Consider the following 16564-nt stretch of genomic DNA (forward strand, 5'->3'; position numbering starts at 1 on the left):
CTCAAAATGTTTAGCAATGACACCACTAACCACAAGATTAGTAAGATGCTTTGTAAGAAGGGCAAGTAGGATGAATTACCTCATTTGTCCACACTAACATCTTGCTGCTGCTGTGTGACTTGAAGTTCCAAATTAAATTCTGGGCCAATATTTACTTTTTTAAAAAAATTCTTACGCTAGTTAGAAGGGAGGCAAAATACATGCAGATAGGAAAAAGATCTTCCTGGCTATAGAAGCTTGAGGAGCTCATTTTCTGGTGAAAATTCAAAATGTAATCTTCTATCCCAAAAAGAAAATCTATCCTACCATACATCCAGCCTGCTAAATCAATCCATTGACACAATTTTATACACATTTTGTGCCATATATGATATTCATCAAGACATAGTGTATACATGCTCAAGTTACTGATTACCATTATCTTGTCCCAGGAGTAGAGAATACATGCTTCTCAGTCCAAACACATTCAAAAAGTACCAAGATGCAGAGCTCACCCTAAGTACAAAAAAGAAAAAACAAATTAACTTGAAAAAAATGGAAAAATAAATGTAAATGTGGTAACATTACTGCACTATCAACTTTGTCTACATAATGATAAACCAGACATGCCCTCCAGTCAAGATGCAAGATGTTCCAGTATCAAAGTACATCTGTCATGCATCTTACTGGTAAGCTCCATCAAGGGAGAACTGACCAAATAGACCAAAAATGAAATGGATGATTCATGTTTTCCCATTTTTTCTTATTTCTATTAAATTTCTCTATCATTCTTGAGTCGGAATCCATTCAGCCTTGTGTAAACCGATGCACTAAGAGAGTACTCTATTCTAATTGTGCTGTGTGCTTGATAACCTATACTCCAACTATATTTAGCCTTTACCAAGAAGAAAAATAACCTTCATATAATGTCTTTAATGGTGACGACACAGCATTTTACAAGAGGGGTTACTCTCATAATTAAGGAAACGTAACTGCTAATTTGTACATAGCAAGCTCACACAGAGTGACAGAGGCAGAATAAGCTAAATTTTAGCAATGTTCAGTGAGATGAATATTGCTTTGGTTATGTGGAGTTTTCAAAAATAGTGCCATGGATCTTTTACATCTGCCTCTTTGAAAGTCTCATTCATAAGACACTTGAAATCATGAAATGCTTTTCACTTAGCCAAAGGAAACAAGGACTCCAGAGGAAAGGCAGGAAGAAAAAAATGTAAGATTGAAGAGACAAATTTAGAAATCCTATATAAACCCATGAGAACTTAAATTTCATTTCAAATGATTGAAATAGCTTCCATTTAAAACTCAATAGCCCTATTGAATTTTCAGTAGATTAGAGATTCATGAGTTATATGATGCTGGCTTAGCCTTTGTTTATTCCTGTCCTACTTTAATGGAAGATTAATGCAGCAGTGAACAGATTCATGTTCTCCATGGATAAATCCCATCCATTGAAGGGAGCATTCACTGCAGATCTTTACTCAATTTTTATTTATTTATTTATTTTTAAGCAGGGCGTCTCACAAGCTCTAAAAGCCTTCCAAAAAATCACAATTCCCTGCCTTCTTAAAAATACCACTTCTAATTCTGTAAAACCCTTGATTCAAGGAAAAAGGTTTACATGAACAATAAATATGGAAATGGATATGAAGGTCAAAGCCCATAGATTATTAAAATTAAATCATTCAACATACAATGTATTATTGGATAATTAGATTAACTCAAATTGTTCCATTTCATAGTTTTTGTAAAGCATTTTTAAAAGTATGCCAGAAGGATAGTGGACAACAAGCTAAGGCTATCCAACACAAGCAGTTCATATTGAGCGTATATTGAATAGATTAAAAGAATGTGCAAAAACAAATACTGTACATTAAAAAAAAGGTGAGGTAGTGTCTAAAGATTCAATGTCCATTTAGGAATCAGATGGCAGAGGGGAAGAAGCTGTTCCTGAATCACTGAGTGTGTGCCTTCAGGCTTCTGTATCTCCTACCTGACGGTAACAGTGAGAAAAGGGCATGCCCTGGGTGCTGGAGGTCCTTAATAATGGACGCTGCCTTTCTGAGACACCGCTCCCTGACGATGTCCTGGGTACTACGTAGGCTAGTACCCAAGATGGAGCTGACTAGATTTACAACCTTCTGCAGCTTCTTTCGGTCCTGTGCAGTAGCCTCTCCATACCAGACAGTGATGCAGCCTGTCAGAATACTCTCCACGGTACAACTATAGAAGTTTTTGAGTGTATTTGTTGACATGCCAGATCTCTTCAAACTCCTAAAACAAAAAGTATAGCCGCAGTTTTGCCTTCTTTTAACTACACTGATATGTTGGGACCAGATTACATCCTCAGAGATCTTGACACCGAGAAACTTGAAGCTGCTCACTCTCTCCACTTCTGATCCCTCTAAGGATTGATATGTTTTCCTTTGTCTTACCCTTCCTGAAGTCCACAATCAGCTCTTTCATCTTACTGATGTTGAGTGCCAGGTTGTTGCTGTGGCACCATTTCACTAGTTGCCAAATCTTCCACCTGTATGCCCACTCATCACCACCTGAGATTCTACCAACAATGGTTGTATTGTCAGCAAATTTATAGATGGTATTTGAGCTATGCCTAGCCACACAGTCATGTGTATATAGAGAGCAGGGCAGTGGCCTAAGCACACGCCCAAGGTGCACCAATGTTGATGGTCAGGGAGGAGGATATGTTATCACCAATCTGCATTGATTGTGGTCTTCTGGTTAGGAAGCTGAGGATCCAACTGCAGAGGGAGGTACAGAGGCCCAGGTTCTGCAACTTCTCAAATCAGGAGAATAGGCCATTGACCTATTGTGGTGATAGGCAAATTGCAATGGGTCCAGGTCCCTGCTGAGGCAGGAGTTCAGTCTAGTCATGACCAATCTCTCAAAGCATTTCATCACTGTCGATGTGAGTGCTACCGGGCGATAGTCATTAAGGCAGCCCACATTATTCTTCTAAGGCACTGGTATAATTGTTGCCTTTTTGAAGCAAGTGGGAATTTCTGCCCATAGCAGTGAGAGGTTGAAAATGTCCTTGAATACTCCCGCTAGTTGGTTGGCACAAGTTTTCAGAGCCTTACCAGGTACTTCAGCGAGTTGTTATGTCTCCCCTCTCGCTGTGAAACGGGAACAACTCTTTTTCCTTTATTAGGGAGAGGCTGTGGTATGTCAAGTTACCAGGTGTAGAGTAGTCTTTGGGGTACTGCAAGTCTGTGTCTTTATTGATGCTTTGCTGCATGCTTGATTGCTCAGTGGAGGGTGCCGATACTTTTTTGCTGGTGGGGGGGCGGGTCATTGCCTTGTTGCTTAAGGGAGGGTGCTTTGGGGTTCTAATGTTTAACTGTCATTCATTCTTTGGGGCACTCCTCTGTTTTTGTGGATGTTTGCGAAGAAAAAGAATTTCAGGATGCATATTCTATGCATTTCTCCAACATTAAATGTACCTTTGAACCTATTGAAAAAAAACCACCGTTTAACTGACTAACAAATTATGTATTTAAATGAAATACAGAATAAGAACACTAACAATACACTATTGTACTATAAAATTATAGTTCATAATAGTTATTGACATAACAGTTCATCCAGTATACATTGCCGTGTTCTTTTGATTGGCTGTAAATGAACAATATCAGCGTAGACACAGTGCAAATAAAGGACTACCTTCATACAATTAATTCCAACATTTGCATTCTTCAAATCTTCATTTTCACTGCAACATTCGAGATCATTGTTGATACCTTCAAATTCCTAACTTGAAGTAGTGAAATGTTTCATTTTCATTCTGGCCATTTTTGGCATCTCCAAGCTTGAATGCTTGAAACCGCAGTAGGTAAAAGAGTTCAAAATTGCCTTACTGCTCATTTCTAACCAACTATCAGTGACAAAAAAAAAAAAGTGCTTTTTGAACACAAACACACACAACTAAAACTATTTAAAAACTACTTGCTCCAAGTATGGTGCAGTGTTAACGTCCACACGACTGACACTGGTTAGAAGTTTCAGCAAGTCTCCTGTGTCAATTTAGTGGCATAGTGCTCCAAATAAAAAAAAGTAATCCTGGCTATTTTCTCAATTAGTTTTTGTTCTTTAAGAGATGTCCCAAATAAGTGCTGGCCATGATTATCTGCAATGCACGGTAGTTTGGTTTAGTGAAAAACTAAAACCAAAACTTGCTTTTGGCACATCATATCTGTAGTGTGTACTTTTCAACATACCAAGAAGCGTCCAGTGACAGCAGCTCGATTCCCTGCTGTAACATGGGCTTAAAACGTAATGTCAGAGGAAATGGAACCTTTGCTAAAAAGAAAAATAAATAGTGTTAGTAAAATAATTTTAACTTCAATTTGCTAAACATATATTTGATATTTGGACTACCTGTACAGCACTAAACAGGATGGTAATACATCAGAGAAAAGTGAGAGAAAATGCAAGTAAATTTGGATAGAGGTGATGGGATGAGTAGCATTTAGTACACAAGTGAAGCAGGTAGTGTTTTTTTAAAAAAATGGCAATATGTTAGAAAAAGTTTTAAAAATATGAAATTCAGAGTTGTTGTAACTGTGTATTTAAAGAAGAACTGAGGAAGATGGTGATTAAAATAATTTGACTTTGAATAGGAAATGAAGTTGAATTAATTGAAGACGATGCTGGAATAAATAACGGAATGGTACCAAGAGAATAAAAATTATAGCTTTGGTTTTCTGAACCTCACTTTGAGAGTACAAATGCTCATTTAAGATGAGAACAATTGTTTCGCTCGCACTTTGTCCAGGGCATTACTCACTTGTGACAAAACCGGAGAATGTCCAGTTGATCCAGCCGCCGATGAGAATCATCGGAAGTACATTTGTAACATTGCCTTTCATCATGTCCATCACCATTGTGGGGTCTGAAACATTAAGTTGGGAAAATTATTAGGTTTAATTTCAACATTTTTATCAGCAATACAGGGAAATGCACAAAGAAAATCCCTATCATATTTGTTAGGCAGGCTATGTCTTTAAAACTTTAAAAATCACAAGATGTTTGCTGTTTACTGAGTGTATCTTTCAAAATAAGATTAAAAATAAAGTGGAAGCAAGATGCAAAAATTCTTGGGTGAGAAAATAATGGCAATTACTTGACCTGGCAATACAAGTCTACTAAATTAATTGATACACAAATTTTATATTTTCACTCAACCTCTGCAATTTTCTTGAATGGAACAGATAAAATAAACAAATAAATGAAAGCAAATCTTGGGCATGACACTTCATCTTTCACCAACCAATTCAAGTCCACACATCAGTGGCCACTTTATTAGGCAAACCTGCTCATTAATGCAAACATCCAATCAGCCAATCCTGTGACAGCAACACAATGCATAAAAACATGCAGATATGATCGAGGGGTTCAATTGCTGTCCAGACCAAACATCAGATGGGGAAGAAATATGATCCCAGTGACTTCGACTGTGGAATGATTGTTGGTTTGAGTATCTCAGAAGCTACTGATCTCCTGGGATTTTCACGAACAACCGTCGCTGCAGCATACAGGGAATGGTGCAAAAAACAAAACAAAAAAGTCATCCAGTGAGCGGCAATTCTATGGGCAAATTCTCTATGTTAACGAGCGAGGTCAGAGGACAATGGTCAGACTGGTTCAAGCTGACAGTAACTCGAATAACCAACACTGGTGTGCAGAAGAACATCTCTGAATGCACAACACTTTAAACTTTGAAGTGGATAGGCTCCAGCAGGAGAGGACACCCTGGTTTCCACTCCTGTAAAGTGGCCATTGAGTGTATATATAATACCGTATGTTATGTCAAAGTACAGAATAACCTCTGAATGTTCTTGAAGTGGAGATTTTACAACCAACCATTTTGCATGCTAGACTCCACAAAATCAAAGGGGAGAACAGACAAAGAGAAATCAGTGGATGCTGTTGACATGGCCCTTTGACAAGGTGCCACACATAAGGCTGCTTAACAAGAGTCCATATTAAAGGAAAGATATTAGCAGGGACAGAAGACTGGCTGACTGCCAAGAGACAAAGAATGCAAAGAAAATGCCTTTTTTGGTTGGGTCTGCTTCTTTTCAAGTTATAGGTCAAAAATTTGGACTTCAGAATCAATGACTTTGTGGCTGTATGAAGATAGGTGGAGAGGCAGGTAGTGCTGAGGAAGCAGGGAATCTGCAGGACTGAGATCGGGAATATGGGCAAAGAAATGGCAGATGGAATATAGTGTTGAGAAGTGTATGGCCATGATTTTGGCAGGAGTAAAGGTGTAGTCTATTTTCAAAAAGAAGAGAAAATTCAAAAATCCGAGGTGCAAGGAGACTTGGGAGTGATTGTGCAGGATTCACTATAGGTTAGATTGTAAGTTGGGTTGGTGCTGAGGAAGGCAAATGCAATATTAGCATTCATTTTGAGAGGACAAGGATGTCATACTAAGGCTTTATAAATAATTGGTCAGACTGCACTGGGGGTATTGAGAGCAGTTTTGGATCCCTTATCTGAAAAAAAAAGCAGCAAGCATTATAGAGGGTCCAGAGAAGGTTCATGAGAGTGATCCTGGGATTGAAAGGATTAACAAATGAGGAGTGCTTGATGGCTCTGGGCTTGTATGAACAGGGATCTCACTGAAAACTATTGAATATTGAAATGCCAAGATAGAGTGGATGTGGAGAGGATGTTTCCTATAGTCCGGGAGTCCAGTGAGTGCAGGATAGATACATCCCAAAGAAGAAGAAATATTCTAAAGGCAGGATGATGCAAACATGGCTGACAAGAGAAGTCAAAGCCAACATACAAGCTAAAGAGAGGTCATATAATAGAGCAGAAAATAGTGTGAAGTTAAAGGATTGGGAAGCTTTTACAAACCAACAAAAGGCAATTAAAAAAGTCATGAAGGAAAAGGTGGAATACAATGTGGAAAGGATGTTACCGATGGTGGGAGAGTCCAAGACTAGAGGATCCTTCAGAATAGGGGATGTCCATTTAGAATGGAGCTGAGGCAGCTGTGGAGGCCAAGTCAAATTCTAGGCAGCTTCTAGAGGAGGTTACATGGTCAGCACAACATTGTGGGCCAAAGGGCCTGTAATGTGCTGTAGATTTTCTATGTTCTTTTGGGGCTGAGGGGTGGGGGGGGGGGGAATGGACCAGCCATGACAAAATGGGAGAGCAGTCCAGATAGCCTAATTCTGTTCCTATATCTTATGGTTTAGAACCAAAGGGCACAGCCTCAGAACAGAGGGATATCCATTTCAATTAGAGATGTGGAATTTCTTTAGCCAGAGAATAGTAAATGTGTGGAATGCATTGTCACAGATAGCTGTGGAAGCTAAGTAATTGAGCACATTTAAAGTGGAGGTTGATAGATTCCTGATTAGTTGGGGTTTCAAAGTTATGGGGAGAAGGCAGGAGAATGGGATTTAGGGGTATAATAAAACAGATATGATGGAATGCTGGAACACACCTGATAGGCTGCATGGCCTTATTCTGCTCCCATGTCTTATGGTCTAAATAAGACATTCCATATCTACTGCATAGATTAAAAATTAAAAGAATCGATTACCAGTCATAGGAGAGGGCGGAACAACTTTTCTTTTGGTCTTCTTGAAAAATCCATCATCAGGGTTGTTGAAATAATACTTCCGTGTTAGGAAAGACTAGACAGTTAAAACAGGAACATATTCAAAATTATAAGAAATTAAACATTTTGCAATCCCATTATAAGAGGGGAAAAGTAGTATGCACATTGTTGGTTGGAAATGAGGCAGTATCTGAATGGAAACCTCGCAATACAGGTTAAGTGCATGTAAGTTGCAAAATTCCCATTACCTATGCCCCAACTTCCTATGCATTTTGTGGGTGTAGCGATATGGCAGATCATGGAGTATGGCACATCCTAGCCACACCAAGTTTTAAATTACTTTGAATGGCCCGCAGGAGTTTGACACAACTAAGTATGCAGAATAAAAAGAATTATTTAAGTAATCCAAACCACATTGACTTACACCCATATTATCTGACCATTAACATTCTGGCACTGACAAGAGTTATTTCAGGTGTGTTTATGGAAAGGAAGATTTACCTGTTTTGGAATATATCTGCCATTTTCTCTCAGAATTCTACTTCTGATTAGAATTTGACTGCAAAAGAAAAGGTATCAATTATACTTTAACAAATTCTGAAATAATTGGAACATAAATAGAAATTACAGATGATGGTTAACACTTTCAAGTGGTTTGATAGCCTCTATCCACACAATTGTTGGATGTACTTCACATTACTGGAATACTTCAGTTACTCACCAACTTGAAATACAAAGAAAAACTAACATTAACAAAACCACTGATGCACTAGATGGGAAAAGGTTCAGAGTACACATTAGAAAACAATAGTATGCAAAAAAAAAATTGTGATTATTTATAGACAGACACACAGGCACCTGGCCTACTAAGAAGCAGGCTTGTCATATGCATGTGGCACCATCAGTTGTACTGCCCATTAACCTTTATTAAACTGCATTTCTGATATTTTTATTTACCATTTACTTCCATCTAGTGGTTTCTTTGTACTTTGATTTCTTTTGCAGTCCATCAAACATTATAGCTATTGAAAAAAAAAACAATGCTTACATTTATGAGATAAATAATTTCTCTTTGACTGTTAGCTTTATTTTTGTTCTGTTTTGAATCTCCCAAGAAGCATTATTTTAATTCTCAATGCTAGCCTGAATTCCCAATGGGAGCATTTTCATTATTGAAAGTCTTGGCATGTGCTCAGAATAACAAAAGTTGTTTCCATCCATTACTTAATTACTGGAATATTTTTTTAATGAAACACAACAGTACTTTACTCAGAGCTTATTTAAAACTTTGACTAAATAATGAGTGTTTTTTAAAAAAGCACACGGTGAGCACCAAATAAACTAAAATACACTGAAAAAGCAGCACAAATGAAATGCTGCCTCATCTAGGAATACAGTTTGCGTCGCAATGTGATGGGAAAAAAAATAGAGTAAAAGCACAGCTCCAATGGAAAGTACCATGAAAAGATGGAAGAGGGGTCCAGGAAATCTTTTCTGAATGCTGAGAGGAGGAAGTAGTGCCTGGTGGTGGAACAGGCTGTAGCAAAATCATGGGTGATTCACTGGATGTGGAGATTAGTGGGGTGTGGCCACGACAAAGGAAACTCCATGCAATTGGGATGTGAGGGGATGAAAATGGAAGTGTGGGAAACAGTAGATACAGTTGCAAGTCGTGAGGGAGAGCTATGGTAAGAAACAATGAAGATATTTTAAATGCCTCTGGTTTGCAAATTAGATCATAGCAGACATCCCACCTCTCCCAGAACTTCCGGGAGTCTCCCGCATATTAATAGTGGCTCCCTGATGCCCGCAAATTATATACAATATTACGGAAATAAATTTTTTTGAGAGCGAGCGAGAGAAAAGCACGAGAGAGTGCGAGAGCAACGAGACAGAGCGCGCGAGAGAGAGCCAGAGAGAAAGCAAGCGAGAGCAAAGGCAAGCGAGAGAGGGACAGCGCGCGAGCGAGAGCGCTTGAGAGCACGCGAGCGATGAGACAGAGAGAGAGAGCGTGAGCGAGAGCGCGCCATTGCAGAGTGTTCCAAAAAAAATATAAAACGTACATCACCCCAGACCACACTAAAGGGTACCCCTGCCTAATAGGGGTCAAAATAATGACAGTGTTGCTCACCGCACTGTTTGCAACAGTGACTTTTCTATTGCCCATGGTGGGTTAAGACTGTAAAAGACATGTTGAAGTGAGTTTAACAGGTGTCATTCATTCATTAGCATAGCTAACGTTATTTAAACTAGCTGGCTAGCTGCTAAGGAGCTACTCTATTGCAGACATCCCACCTCTCCCGGAAGTTTCCCACAAATTGATGGTGCTACCTCCCTGAAATGAGTTTTTGCAGGGTGGGATGTCTGTCATAGTGATAAAAAAAACTGGAAAAATGTAATGATGTCCTTGCAGGATATTGAGGTGCTAGCTGTGGGTTTCTAATGTGCACTGGTACCTAACCTACCCACTGAGACGCAGGTAGGGATGTCAGAAGAGGAAAGAGTCACTTATTAGACCATGCCAATATGAGAGCAGGATGGAAAGGCAACTGAAAGTTTCAATTTCTGCGTGCACAGGAAACAGCATCAACACACTCATCAATGTGGTAAGAAAGGAACGAGCCAAGAATGACCATAACAAGGACTGATCCTTATGTCCAACAAAAAGACAGGCATAACCTGGGGTCACACAAGTGTTAGGAGGTTTCCACTGACTTTAAATAAATGGAGTTTAAAAAATAGTTGAGGTGGGGAGACTACTGCCCATAATGGTAATGGGAGTGAACTAGTCAGGATTTTGTTTGAGGGAGTAATAAGTCATTTTTAGCCACTCTGGTAAGGGACAGAAATATGGAGGAAGTAGACATCTACTATGAAGATTAATCACTCAGGACAGGAAACTGTCAAAGTAGCAGAGGGCATCAAATGTCATAGATGCAAATAGGAAGGGGCATCAAAAAAGAAACAATAAAAATAGAAAGTTTCTCTGGGGCAAGAGCAGGTTGAAATGATGGATCTATCAGTATATTACTGCATGGCTATATCAAAAAAGTAAAGAGGATTCATGGTACCTGTAAAATGGAAGGATTGGACCCCTAGTTTCTGTCTCCACCAAAAGACTTTCAACAGATATTGACTGCCCTTCCTCCAATCCTCCATCCTAGAAGGACTTCTTTTTAAAACCAAGATTCTGTCATTTCTGCTCTAATAAAGAGACCTTTCATAAAGGTTCTCAATTCAATTTGCAAATATATACATGTTTCCAGACTCTTGTTGCTTTAATATTCAAACTCACTCTCAGTCTCACATGTCTTTGGCTTTCTCCATTGCCTCAATGATGCTAATGCAAGTTCAAAGAACATCGTCTCATCTTTCACCTCCTTGGGACGTAATAATAAATATACCAATCCCTGCAAGTCCCTTCTTCCTGCAGTGCTCGAGATACAAAACATTTTCTTTTCACCTTCCATCTGCCAGGTTTTACAGTAACTTACCACAATAACTTTGGTCTGCACAACATCATGCTTTCTCCACTCCTCCTGCAACTTCAAACATGCTCGTTTTCTCCTTTCTAAAGGAGGGCCCTTGACCTGAAATATCAATTTTGCTTCTGTCTTTGAAGAAACAATCTGATTTGCTAAATGCTTCTAAGATTGTGTTTTAGAGTACAAGACATAGGAGCAGAATGAGGCGATTCAGCCCATCAGGTCTGTTCCGCCATTTCATCAGGGCTGATCCATTTCCCTCTCAACCTCACTCCCCTGCCTTCTCCCCATCAATTTTCATGCTCTGACTAATCAAGCACCTATCAACCTCTGCCTTAAACACTGAACTGACCTGGCCTCCACAGCTGCCTGTGGCAACCAATTCCACCCTCTGTCTAAAGAAATTCCTCCCCATCTGCATTCTAGATGGGCATCCCTGCATTCCAAAGCTGTGTTCTCTGGTCTTTTAGATTCTGCTACACAGGAAACATCTTCTCCACATCTACTCTATCGAAGCCTTTCAACATCCGATAGGTTTTAATGAGGTCCCCCCTCATTTGTCTGAATTCCAGTGAGTACAATGAGCCCAGAGTCAAACGCTCCTCACATGACAAGCCTTGCATTCCCAGAGTCATTCTTGTGAACCTCCTCTACACTTTCTCCAATGCCAGCACATCCTATCTAAGATAAATCTGCAGATGATACCATGATTGCGGGTGTAGTGGACAGGGAGGAATATCAGAGCTTGCAGACCAGCCAGAAAAGTAGGCTGAAAAATGGCAGATGGAATTTAATGCAGACAAGTGTGAGGTGTTGCATTTTGGTACAACCAACCACATATATCCAACACAGCGAATGGTAGGGCACTGAGGAGTGCTGTGGAACAAAGCGATCTGGGAATAGATCCATAATTCATTGGAAGTGGTGTCACAGTTAGACAGGGTCGTGAAGAAAGTTTTAGACACTTTCACCAATCAAAGTATTAAGTACAGGAGAAGGGACATTATGTTGAAGTTGTATAAGACATGGTGGATGAAAGCTTGATTTCAACGTTTAAGAGAAGTTTGGATAGGTGCACGGATGGTGGGGGTATGAAGGGTTCTGGCATCAGTGCAGGTTGATGGGTGGAGGGAGGTTAAATGGTTCGGCACAGATTAGATAGGACGAAGGGCGAATTGCTGTGCTGCGATTTTCTATGACTCTAACGCGCCCAAATCAGCTCACAATACTCCAAGTGAAGCCTCAACAGTGCCTTTCAAAGCCTCAGCATTACATCCTTGTTTTTACATTCCAGTCCTCTCAAAATGAATGCTAACATTGTATTTGCCTTCTTCACCACAGACCCAACCTGCAATTTCCTAAATCCCTTTGCATCTCATTATTTTCTCCATTTAGAAAATAGACGCTTTTATTCTTTCTACTAAAGTGCATGACCATACACTTTATTACTGTATTCCATCTGCCACTTTGCCCATTCTCCTAATGTGTCAAAGTCCTGCTCCTTCAACACTACATGCCTCTCCATTTATCTTCATATAGTCTGCAAATTTGGCCATCAATTCACTATCCAACTCACTGATATAAAACGTAAAATGCAGTCCCAATAACGATCCCTGTGGAATATCACCAGTCACTGGCAGCCAATCAGAAAAGACTCCCTTTATTCACATTCATTGCTTCCTTTCAATCAATCAATGCTCTATCCATGTGAATATCTTTTCTATAATACCACGGGCCCTTATCTTTGAATAGATTCTTCTTGGGCTTCCAGCCAGGTACATGTGGGTTTCCATCGTGCCGATATAGCTGCACTGCATTCACAGGGAATCCTGTAAACGCCAGCGGTCCCAAGTCCCTCCTCGTTGTTAGGTTTCCTGCTTTTTCTAGTGGAAACCCACATCAAGGAGCATAGGAGGCGTACTCATTTGGGCTACCCGGAGAAATCTGTAGTAGCAGAACATTGTATTCGCAATGGCCATAGGAATGACTTCCAACAGCACAGAACTACTGTGCCGCGCCAATAGCTTTTGGGACCACATGGTGAAGGAAACCATTGGAATAAAACTAGAGAAGAACAATTTTAACAAAGATGAAAGTCTCGCCCTAGGAACGGGAATTTGACTGTAAACAAGGTGGGACAGTGGAAACCTGATTGGTTGTGTACTAACCAATCAGGAGGGACGTGCGATGGTGGTATATATACCACCAGATTAGACATGCATACGAGGCATCAGCCCTGATGAAGATGGCAGAGTTTGTCATCAAAACATCAGTTATAATTGATACCTATACCTGACTGGAAGCCCAAGAAGAGTTTACTCCTCATATACTCCAGGAAAGCACTAGATCTTTTTTCAGCACTTACCGTGCTAAGCAGCCTCATGTGTGCACCTTGTCAAAGGCCTTCTGAAAATCCAAGTACACAACATCCACTGACGTTGTCTATCCTGTTTGTCATTTTCTCAAAGAATTCCAACAGATTTATGAGGGAAGATTTTCCCTTGAGGAAACCATGCTGATCTTGGTCTATTTTATCATGTGCCCCCAAGAACTCTGAAACCTCATCCTTAACAATAAACTCCAACACCATCCTAACCACTGAGGTCAGGCCAACTGGCCTATAATTTTCTTCCTTCTGCCTCCCTCCCTCCTTGACGAGTGGAGTGACATTTGCAATTTTCCAGTCCTCCAGAACCAATTGATTCTTGAAAGATCATTACTAATGCCTCTACAGTCTCTTCATCTATCTTTTTCAGAACCCTGGGGTGTAGTGCATCTGGTCCAGGTGACGTATCTACCTTCAGACCTTTCAGCTTCCCAAGCGCCTTCTCCCTAGTAATACCAACTGCACTCACTTCTGGCACTCTCGAACTTCCGGCATATTCCTGGCATCTTCCACAGCGAAGACCAATGCAAAATACGCATTTAGTCCATCCGCCATTTCCTTGTTCCCATTACTACCTCTTCAGCATAATTTTCCAATGGTCCGCTATCTACTCTCACCTCCCTTTTACTCTTTACATATCTGGAAAATAAAACACTGGGTATCCTCTAATATTATTGGCTAGTTTACCTTGTGATCTAGTTCTAGACAACATCAGAGCAGAAGCAAATACTTTGGGCCCCACCACAACCACTCTGACCATTTAGCATCCTAATGCTTTCGCTGCTTTGGTGATTCAGGTTCTGAGACCGATACTAATTCAATGTTGTGAAAATCCCTGCCTCCACTCAAGAGATAGGAAACTGTTCCAAGGATCTGCTACATAACATACCTCCTACCCCTTACCTTAAACTCAAGCTCTTGAACTTTGACGACTCTGCTATTGCAACTCACCCTATTAGCAGCACTCAATTTTGCATAGCTTAAATTAAGACACTTTCTGCCCTGGACCAATCCCCCGCTGGTCCAAGGAAAGCACACAGTCCTATCCAATTACTTTCCACAATATGAAAAACTCTATTTTACATTGGACAAGTAATATAAAAACTTAAAGACTGCTGAGAGGTCACGCGAAGTGGTAGATAGCCCTTCGTATATGTTTTGAGAATTAATGGTGGCCAATGACAGATAGTGATCGGAGATTAACAGCAGTGGGAAGAAGCCATGGCTGGTGATTCTCTAGCTGTTAACTCAACAGATAAGCATGATAAACCAAAGTTGCTGGTGAATGCAGCAGGCCAGGCAGCATCTCTAGGACGAGGTACAGTCGACGTTTCGGGCCGAGACCCTTCGTCAGGACTAACTGAAGGAAGAGCTAGTAAGAGATTTGAAAGGGGGAGGGGGAGATCCAAAATGATAGGAGAAGACAGGAGGGGGAGGGATGGAGCCAAGAGCTGGACAGGTGATTGGCAAAAGGGATATGAGAGGATCATGGGACAGGAGGCCTAGGGAGAAGGAAAAGGTGGGGGGGGGGGAACCTAGAAGATGGGCAAGGGGTATAGTCAGAGGGACAGAGGGAGAAAAAGGAGAGTGAGAGAAAGAATGTGTGTATATAAATAAATAACGGATGGGGTACGAGGGGGAGGTGGGGCATTAGCGGAAGTTAGAGAAGTCAACATGTGTTGCTTGAATTTCCAGCATCTGCAGAGTTCCTCGTGTTTGCGAGATAAACATGATGCGATTACAGCTTGGGTGTTAGAATTTGGAGATCAATTCTGATGCCCTCTGTAAGGGGTTTCTCTGGGTGATCCAGATTCCTCCAGCATTCTAAAAACATACCAGTGAGTAACAGACAATAGACAATAGGTGCAGGAGTTGGCCATTCAGCCCTTCGAGCCAATATCGCCATTCACTGTGATCATGGCTGATCATCCACAATCAGTATCCAGTTCCTGCCTTATCCCCACAACCTTGGATTCTGCTACCTTTAAGAGCTCTATCCATCTCTTTCTTGAAAGCATCCAGAGACTTGGCCTCCACAGCCTTCTGGGGCAGAGCATTCCATATATCCACCACTCTGTAGGTGAAAAAGTTTTTCCTCAACTCTGTTCTAAATGGCCTACCCCTTATTCTTAAACTGTGGCCTCTGGTTCTGGACTCACCCATCAGCGGGAACATGCTTCCTGTCTCCAGGGTGTCCAATCCCTTAATAATCTTATATGTTTCAATAAGATCCCCTCTCAGCCTTCTAAATTCCAGAGTATACAAGCCCAATCGCTCCAGTCTTTCAACATATGACATTCCTGCCATCCCAGGAATTAACCTTGTGAGCCTACGCTGCACTCTCTCAATAGCAAGAATGTCCTTCCTCAAATTTGGAGACCAAAACTGCACACAGTACTCCAGGTGTGGTCTCACCAGGGCCCTGTACAGTAGGTTAATTGGTCATGGTAAATTGTCCTGTGATTAGACTGGAGTCAACCATTAGGCTCTTGAACCAGAGGGGATAGCTTCATTCACCCCATCATTGAATTGTCCCCACAACCTATGGACTCACTTTCAAGGACTCTTCATCTCATGTTCTCAATATTTGTGGCTTATTTATTATTTTTTCTCTTTGTATTTGCAGTTTGATGCCTATTGCACATTGGCGTTTGTCCATCTTGTTGGGTGTGGTCTTTCATTGATTTTTTTGTATTTACTGTGGCCGGCTGGTGGTGTAGTGGCATTAGTGCTGGACTTCGGGGCAACAGGTCCCGAGTTCGAATCCAGCCGGCTCCCTTGCACGCTTTCCATCCATGCTGGATTGAGCGTCGAGCTAGCAACTCGACCTCGTAAACAAAAAAGATGCTAAAGAAACACCACATAACGAGCAATCAAGCTTGTCAGGATGGCGCCCCGATGACTCCACCAGGAGTTAAGGGCCTCTTCTTTCTTCTATTTACTGTGAATACGTGGAAGAAAGTGAATCTCAGGGTTACGTATGATGACATATATGTACTTTGATAATAAATTTATTTTGAATTTGAAATAGGTGATTTGCTAGGTGTGTGGCTTGTTGGGCTGGTAGGGCCTGTTCCACACTGTATCTAACTAAAT

At 40.8% G+C, this 16564-nt stretch overlaps 1 protein-coding gene across 1 annotated transcript in view; it reads right to left on the minus strand.

The window, feature by feature from the left end:
- Positions 1–16564, minus strand: part of LOC140211285 (ER membrane protein complex subunit 3) — a 29468-nt gene that overhangs the window by 11239 nt on the left and 1665 nt on the right. The window contains exons 2-6 of the mRNA XM_072280998.1: positions 8099–8156; positions 7580–7673; positions 4805–4909; positions 4236–4317; positions 416–495 (exon numbers count right to left, since the gene is read on the minus strand). Of these exons, the coding sequence (XP_072137099.1) occupies positions 416–495; positions 4236–4317; positions 4805–4909; positions 7580–7673; positions 8099–8156 (419 nt within the window). The remainder of the gene's footprint in view (positions 1–415; positions 496–4235; positions 4318–4804; positions 4910–7579; positions 7674–8098; positions 8157–16564) is intronic.

The sequence above is a fragment of the Mobula birostris genome, chromosome 16 (genome assembly GCF_030028105.1).
Source record: "Mobula birostris isolate sMobBir1 chromosome 16, sMobBir1.hap1, whole genome shotgun sequence".
NCBI lineage: Eukaryota > Metazoa > Chordata > Chondrichthyes > Myliobatiformes > Myliobatidae > Mobula > Mobula birostris.